Raw genomic sequence first — 8,848 nt, 5'->3', positions numbered from 1 at the left:
AGAAAGCTGATAATCCCCCCAGCCCTGAAATATAGCCATGTTTGGTGTTTGCTGTCTCAGGGGAGCAGCAATCCTGCTGCAGCATTGCAGCCAGAAATGAGGCTGGAAAGACAGCACTGGGAAAGGAGATTTTCAGATACCAGTGAAAGACTTACAGGCTAATGTTCCTGATGCTTCTATAGGTTTTTCTGTTCACAGTGTTCATTCTAGGCATCTTCCTCTCCACAGTGCTTAATCCTGTCATCCACAAATGCCCTCTGTATTCTGGCTTTCTTGATGTTTTTTTTTCAAAGTAAGATTTAACTGTCCAAAGTCCTCTTGAGTTTTGCACCGTGTATTATGCAGCCTTGAGAAGTGGTGCAGTTGTCCTGCTGTTCCTGCATGTAATTGTGCAACCCCTGGCTGGGGCTCTGTCACTGCCAAGCAGCATTGTGCCAGTGAGCTGGCTGGTTTCTCTTATATCTGGTATTGGCAGGGACTTGTGTCCTTGAGGGAAGTGGCAGGTGGAGTAACCTTTGTCCTGTGCATGTTCTCTGGGAGTTAGGATTTCTATTCACTTCTGTAGCGCAGGAAGTCTGAATGTAGTGAATCTTTTTTTGTGTTTATAAAAAATGAGTAGTTACGATTCTGGACAATGGGATTGAAAGATAGTTAAATTTTGTTTAGATGGTGTAGTGTGAAAAAAACTGGTGTTCCTGCTTTTGTGTACAAGTCATGCAGAACATTAAACCCTGGTTGTTATGAAACTGCTCTGCAGGAAATACTTTTCCTAGGCAGTTGCTACACTTTTCTGTTATGCTTCTGTCACTTTGTTAAAATATGTAAACTTCACTTACAACCATTTGAGGGTAAAAAGTTGTCTGCTAAAGTTTATTGAGTGTGGAAGGTATGATTCATTTTCAGGAATGCTAAAACTAGTGCAGCATGAAGAAAGGACTGGTTTTCAGCTGGGCTGTGACTGGTCTGACTGGCAGGCAAGTGCCAGCCCACCAGTCAGAAGGAATGAGAATGGGAAGTTATTAATGGCTTGAGCTGTCTGCTTTGGTGACAGCAGACTTTAGACCGGTCTGAAATCAGAGCTTTGGAGCTCATTTTTGATTTTTGTCATTGTGCAGTCAAGGTGCATCTTGACCATTTTCTCCACCAGTCAGAAGGAATGAGAATGGGAAGTTATTAATGGCTTGAGCTGTCTGCTTTGGTGACAGCAGACTTTAGACCGGTCTGAAATAATTTTTGATTTTTGTCATTGTGCAGTCAAGGTGCATCTTGACCATTTTCTCGCCTTAACTGCAGACAGGATCTTGTACCAGCATTCTTTTTTGAAGGCAGCTGCCTCTTGCTTATGTAGATTTCACTCAAGTTGCTCTGTATTTGCCAAAGACTTCTTTTTACAAAATTAGAACTTCTTTTCTCCTTATGAGACTTAAAGGTGGAGGCTGCAGATGCACTGATGCTCTCGTAGCCAGAGGAAAGCAATGGATAAGTCAGCAGCAGCTGCAGACACCTGCTGAGGCTTTGCACACGCTTCCAATCACAAGTTCCATTTGCAGATAGGGAATGTAATTTACTGGGAATTTTTCCTTGGAATTTGGTGAGCCCTACAGCCGTTCTCAATCTGTGGTAATAAGCAGTCAAACCATGTGGTGATGAGTTAACTTCCTGCCCTTGTGTCAGTTAATGGCTTTTAATGTGATTCTTTGTGTCAGGATGACTTGAACTAATTAAAGTTTGTCTGAATCCTTTAGAGGGAAATTGGGTGAGGAAAAAGTAGGAACCAGAAGCAAATATGGTAGCTTGCTAACCCGGTGTGCTGTGGGCTGTGCCCATGTGGTGTTGAAACCTGCTCCCCAGGCCAGTGGCAGAGGCAGAGCTGTGCAGGGTGTGCCTCCTGCATCCTGCCTGTCTGGTTCTCCTCCAGCTGCACTCTCAGCTGCCTGTTGCTGGCAGGAGCTTCCAAGATCCTCCTTTAGACTCTTGGCAAATTCAAATGTTCAGTGAAATGTTTGGATGGAAACTATTTCAGTTTCTATCGAGAAAGATTAGAATTTTTGGTTTGGAAAAAGGTTAGAAAGAGGATTCTTGTCTTCATAGCTGCTCTGGTGGTTAATCTGCTGGAAAGGGCACCTAACTTTTAATTTATGCATTGCCTAGATCTGGCTTGTTCCTCATCATCCCATTTCTCAGGATAATGCTCCATCGTGCAGGTTAGTGGATAAGGAGGAGGAGGTAAGAAGACTAAAGAAGACAGGATGGTATACATCTGTCAGTTCTGCTCAGAAGGGTTGTGTAGCATTCTGTGTAACAGGGATCTGAGGGGAGGACTCCTACTCCCATCTGAGTGGCTGTCAGTACAGTTCACCCTCTCTCTTTAGCTCATGCCCAGCCATTGTTCGAGCACGATGGAGCAGTCCCAGCAGTGCCCCACAAAACAAACTGGCAATTCAGGCACCTCTTGCTGTGGAGGGATGAGGCTTCTGCTACTCATCTGAACAAGGCAGAGGCATGGCTTGAACCTCATCTTCTCACAGCTCAGCTAAGGCCCATAGCCACTGACCTATGGCCTGTCTGAGGAGGGCAGACCTGGAATATGAGTTTGTCCAGGTACTGTCTCTTGGTTCTGCTCTTCATATGAGTACAGCCAGTCTAATTTCCCAAATGGTGCTTGCAGATTCACTACTGTGTATCCCTTCAGAGTGGGGTTTCCAGGATCACAAAATGCCATTGAGTCATCTTTGGTTGTTGTTTTCCCCTGTTGAGTAATCTATTTTTTTTTAACTATTTTTCACAGATTTACATGAGCCCTGAAGTTATCCTTTGCAGAGGCCACACAACAAAAGCAGACATCTACAGCATGGGAGCTACTATTATTCATATGCAAACGGGCATCCCGCCCTGGGTGAACAGATACCCTCGTTCTGCATATCCCTCCTACCTCTACATCGTGAGTGTCCTTAGCAGAGCCAGCTCACTATCAGTTGGAGGGTTTCCTGTACTCTTGTTGAGAAAGCTCCAGTCGTATAAAAACTATCAAAATATTTGTCAGAGAGATGACATCATCCTTTTTGCTTCAGGGGTGGGAGGGAGGGAGAGAAGAAGTGGGTTTTGATCTCTTAGGGGAAGGCAGAGACTGAGCTGGAGTTGTCTCTGTGATTTGTGTTTCAATTTACAGGCCTTGGGTTTACTGGAAGGACAGGGTTAGATCAGTGTGAGACCTGATTGAAACAAGCCCATCTGTCTTCTACTTGGCTGTTTTCCTTAGAAGTTGCAGATAAAAATTGGAGCCTGGCAGATTTGATTCTCTGACTCTTCCAGTGTGGTATAGAAATCTGGTGAATTTGCCTTGCACTGGATTTTAGGCTTACTTGAAGTTTCTTTGAGTTCTTAAATTTATTATAAAATCTGATTTTTAAAAAGTGGATGCTGTGTAGTTGCATGTTCTGTTCTAGTTGATCAGCCCTACTTAGGGAGGTGATGAGTCCTAACTGGGGAATTCCCAGACCACTCATGTGGTTATCCATGACTTCCTCTTTCACTGTTTTTGGAATAACTGTTTCCATGGTCTTTTTTTCATTCCAACAGATACACAAGCAAGCTCCCCCCTTAGAGGATATTGCTGAGGACTGCAGCACTTCCATGAGAGGGTTGCTAGAAGCAGCTCTGGACAGGAACCCTAATCACAGGCTGTCTGCAGCAGACCTACTGAAGCACGAGGCCTTGCACCCACCCCCGGAGGAGCAGCCGCGGTGCCAGAGCCTGGACTCGGCGCTGTTTGAAAGGAAAAGGCTGCTCGCCAGGAAGGATCTGCAGCTGCCAGAAAATATCACAGGTAATGGGATCAGCCTCACCTGCCTTGGATTTTGTAGACTTTATTTTGTGTCAAATCTTGATTTGAATGCGTGGTAAGGAAACAACGAAACTCACAGCACATCTGGAAAGTGACTGGTGAAAATCTCAATCAGATGAGATCAGACCCCGAGGTCATGAAGTGATCTGTAAAACGCCCATTGACCAGTGGGGAGGAACCTAGCCTGACTTCTGTGTGCTCCTGAAGGACTGGCTCTTGAAAAAGCCATGGCAATCATTCAGGGCACTTCATGAAGTATAGATTGCTGTCCCAAATGGACTCAATTTGCCACTGTTCTAGAGATGTTTTATAGACACTCTTGATTTGTAAACAATGACAAAGTCCAGCAACCCACCAGCAAATCCAACACTTTTTGCCTTTTTAAGGAGAAAAACACACTCAAAACCATAACTAATGTTGCTGAGTGTCAGCAGTACAAGCCCTTTGTTTTAAAACTAAAAATGACTGTGGGATAGAATGCTGTTGCCCTTGTGCATTAGTCAGTTCTTAATGAAGGATAATACACAAACTAGGTAGGAAACAGCCCTTTCAAGCCCAAGCGAGATTTAGTGCCAACAACCTGCCAACAGGCTTCAAAATGCTTTTCTTCTACTTAATACATTAGGAGGGTTCTAACAAAAGGCATTGAAAGACTCTTCCCAGACAAGTGGTTCATTTAATTTGAATAAGTATTTCGAAAGATATCTGTGCAAAGTTTGGGTACTGTAATGCATAATTGTTGCAACAAATTAACTGAAAAAAATCAGTCACGGTTTTAGAATTTAGAATGGCATTGTACCTTCTGGATTTTGCCTTGGGGTTGCATGATCCTTTGACCAGCTCAGACCATCTGAATCAATTCTTTTGAAAATTAAGAGAATATTGGACCATTAAACTTGGACTTTATTATAGGTGCTTGAGTTTCCGAGACACTCATTATACAAGTATTCAGGGGAATTCTGACATTGCAAACACAATCTGTCTTTTCAGACCTTGATTTAAAAAGAATAAAAAATCCGAAACGGATGGTCCTGTATTTGTTCTCTACTGTCACATCCAGACAAAGATGATGTCCTGTGTTTAGATGAAAATTTCCCTCTGAGGAAGCAGAATTCTCAGATGGGAAACTGAACCAGGTTTTTTCTTGCACCAAACTCTCCTTTAGCACTATAGCTCAGAGGATGAGAAAGCTCTTCCTAACTGTTCCAGCTGATGGAGACCTTTTTTTTAAGTAGTTGAACACACTTGCTGTTTGCAGTTGCAAACTGCTTCCCTTTCTTTGTCCTAGAGCTGTGAGTTGGCTTGTTAGATTTTATTTGAGGTTTGACTTCTGTTGTACTGAAAAATTTTCTAAACCACAGGTTAAAATCAAATTAACAGGCAAAATATTCCAGTAGTACAGACAAATACAAAAATGAACTGATAAAGCTATTTTTGCAGTAATTACATGGTTTCTCTATTTTCTTTTTAGATTCCTCATTGTGTAATGGGAGCATGGAAGAGTCAGACCTGCTAAAGAGACAAAGATCTCTCTACATAGACCTTGGAGCTCTAGCTGGTTACTTCAATATTGTTAGGGGACCACCAGCCTTAGAATATGACTGACTCAGTAACATTTTATGTTGATGAGTCAGAAATGGACCTCTACCTCTTAAAACTTGATTTTAAGACTTGATCTTCCAATTTGTACATAAAACTATTGCCATTATAGGCTGTCAAATGTGAATAGTGTTTAATTGCACAGATGATTAAGCTAAACCCTTAGGGCGTCTGATAAGCTGATCCCAAGCAGTGATGTTTGTGTGTCTGCTGGTTGCCCAACAAGAAGATGGCAAAAAGAACACTGCTGCTGGGAATGTCTTAATCCAGGATATCTTCCTGTGCTGGGCCTTGCACTTTTGTAAAACCTGTATTATATGCTTGCAAATAATGTCAGGAAAAATATAATATAATTTAGCATGTGGGCTGTAAGATTTAGTCTCTCTGAGCTGTCCTCAGAAAAAACACTCCTGCCACCCCCCACCCCCCCAAAAAAGGAAAAAAGAAGTCCTTGATTTAACCAGTTAAATACTGGTTCAGTCTTTTTCTGTCTTTAAGACTTGGTCATTCTTGGTCTTTAAGATTTGGTCAGCCTCTAGCCATTCTTAATGAAAATTAAGAATGTCTGTGGAGTCAGATTATCACTTGTTTGCAGATGTGTTTTAACTTTGCATCTTCCCTGGGCAGTGGGAGCTAAGAAGGAGCTGTCCCCTTCTCTGTGGGTCAAGGGAATCTTTCACTGGCAGTATCAGTCAGCTTTGGGATTTGCACAACAAGTTGGCCCTGGCAAAGTGTTGTGACTTCCTTACTATGTTACAACTACTGCAAGGGTATCTATGATAATTTTCAAGGGTAGATCAAATGTTAATGCTCTGTTGGTAACAGTGGGCAGGTTCCAAACTCTTGCTTTTTAATACTTTAAAATTGTACACATGTATGATTGCTCTGAGTGCTATGGTTTGGAAAGCGTGTCATTAGTGACAAGCAGTGTTTATGTTCCTATGGAAATGGAATTATATTGTTCTTGCTGTGCCTCATACATTTGAAACATGATGTTTTGGATGATAGTAAAACTATGTAAACTGCATAGTTCTGTACATCCCATGGGATGAGAACGTAAACTTTTATAAAACTCTTTCTGATGCTTAGGATGACTCTTTATAAGCATTTGTGTTAAATGGCATACTGTGTATGTTTGTACACTGAATCTTTTCTGAAGCACAGTCTCTTTTTCATGTCTGTTATTTAATGCTGCTCCTCTCTAACACATGGTCTTAAACACATGATTTCTAGTTTAATACTGATATGGTCAAGTGAATAAATCCAGCTCAGTGCCTTGAGATGTGTTCATTCTTCCTTCATCTTCAAACACAGCATGGGGCTGCAGCTCATTTGGGCCAAAACCCCTACCATGGCCCAGGTACACTACAGGCATCACCCCACTTGTTGGGAACTAGGGTGAAGGTGATTGCTGATGGGTTTTGGACTCTGGTAATGGATGGTAAGTATTTCTGGCAGAATCTCCTTCTCACACCCCAGCATTCCTTATGTATTTCCTGAATGATGCACAGTGGTTGTGTACAACATGGAGCGCTTCAGTCCTGGTGTTAATTGCTACCAAAAATGCTGTTGGGAATAACCCACTTGCTCTAGTGCTTTGTGCAAAATCTCTAGATAACAAGTTGCTTGGAGGAGAGCTGTGTGAGGGAGCCCTCTTAGTATTTATATTGACTGTAGTGATATTCAGGGGTCAGACTTCCAGTGTGGCTGACTTAAAGAAAACATGACTGGTCTGGATAACATAATGGTTTGGATGGTCACCTTTGGTTTCAGAGACCTGTGTTCAATTTTATGATTTTTACTGATAGCTTTTGATCTTTAAGGAGATTAATAGAATTAGTAGGAAGCAGCTTTTCACATAACTGGAGGTGGGTTTATAATCTCTCCCCCAGTTTCCGTTCTATAAAATTAAGGTGTTTATTCTCACCAGACAATGGCATGGGGTTATGCAAATGCTTATCAAATGCCTGTAAACTTCAACAATGATATCATGTCAAAATTGCAGCCTGCTAGAGGTCTTTTACCTTTGCTTTAAAAAAAGTTACACTGACTTTTCTTCTATTTTTTTCTGTAATGCCATTCTCCTTTACCCCACCCAGTTAAATGTTTCAGCATGGAAATTGGATATGGAGACACTATTTAATATAGGCTCACTATTTCATATTTTGGTTTAGTTATGGCTGTTATATATCTTCTTACTAAGAAAGTAGTAAGTGACTAGGTTATCCAAAATAGTTACAGTGAATGTACTGCCAGACATAAGTAATAAGGTTTGGCTGGGTGAACCAATAGCTCTTTATAGATACATCCACGTGTCTGAACAGTACGAGGGCTTCAGCATAATTATCACTTCAGAGGACTGGTACACAACCCGTGTATGTTCAGGTATGCTGAACACCAAGCATTGCTTCCAGCTCTGTCAGCTTTCTAATAGCTGGGGACTGTTTCTCAGGTGAGCCTTAGGCTGCAGCATAGCAGGAATTTCTCTCTGGAGCAATACATCACATCCCAAACATCCCACATCCCTCAAGCATATCCCACAGTAGTGATCCCTGCCTTGTGTAGGTCCACTTGTTTATACCAGCACCTGGGGAATGAGGTCAGGGAAATGAACTGGGTTAGAAATATCCTGGGAGGGGGAAGGTTACTCCTCTAATCTGGTTGCTTGAGCAGCTGTGTACTCACAGCAACTGAACCTGGAGGTGAGGGGGAGGGAATGAAAATGGATGGTGGGAAAACCCTGTGCTAGTAGCACAAGTCCCAGGGTTTGGCCGGTCAGTGCTGAGCCGTGGGATTTTGCAAAGGGTTTGCCTCTGTTTATGTTGATTTTGGGTGTGTGGTTTCATTTTCTTTTGAGGAAATACTGGGACTCATGCTAAACTGCAAAGGAAAACACAAGTGCAAGGGGAAACCCACTGCTCACAGTAACTGATTGTGCTGGTTTTGGTTGGGGTAGAGATAATTTTCTTGACAGTAACCAGCTCAGGGCTCTTTCAGCATTGTGCTGGGAATGGTGTTGATAACAAGGGATGTTTCTGTTGTTGCTGAGTGGGGCTCACAGTGTCAAGGCCTTTTCTGCTTCTCTCAGTGTCTTGCCAGGGAGGAGGCTGGGGGGGCAGCGGGAGCTGGGAGGGGACACAGCTGGGACATCCCTCCTGACCCAAGGGATATTCCAGGCCATCCAACGTCAATCTCAGTGGATAAAGCTGGGGGAACAAGGGGAAACATTTGACTGATAGTGTTTGTCTTCCCAAGTCACCATAACATATACAATGGAGCTCTGATGTCCTGGAGATGGCTGAACACCTTTCAACCCATGGGAAGTGGTTAATTAATTCCTTGTTTTGCTTTGTTCATGTGCACAGCATTTGTTTTACTCTTCGGGCTGTGTTTATCTAATCCATG

General features: G+C 42.6%; 1 protein-coding gene across 1 annotated transcript in view; it reads left to right on the top strand.

Moving 5' to 3' along the window:
* The window catches only part of MAP3K8 (mitogen-activated protein kinase kinase kinase 8), a 16,774-nt gene extending 10,133 nt beyond the window's left edge, over positions 1-6,641 (top strand). Inside the window, exons 6-8 of the mRNA XM_005423885.2 lie at positions 2,789-2,941; positions 3,580-3,826; positions 5,316-6,641. Of these exons, the coding sequence (XP_005423942.1) occupies positions 2,789-2,941; positions 3,580-3,826; positions 5,316-5,449 (534 nt within the window). The 3' untranslated portion in view covers positions 5,450-6,641. The remainder of the gene's footprint in view (positions 1-2,788; positions 2,942-3,579; positions 3,827-5,315) is intronic.
* The last annotated feature ends 2,207 nt before the right edge of the window (positions 6,642-8,848 follow it).

This window comes from Geospiza fortis, unplaced genomic scaffold (genome assembly GCF_000277835.1).
Source record: "Geospiza fortis unplaced genomic scaffold, GeoFor_1.0 scaffold75, whole genome shotgun sequence".
Classification (NCBI taxonomy): domain Eukaryota; kingdom Metazoa; phylum Chordata; class Aves; order Passeriformes; family Thraupidae; genus Geospiza; species Geospiza fortis.
The sequence above is the reverse complement of the archived record's forward strand: the minus strand, read 5'-3'. Positions and strand labels throughout refer to the sequence as shown.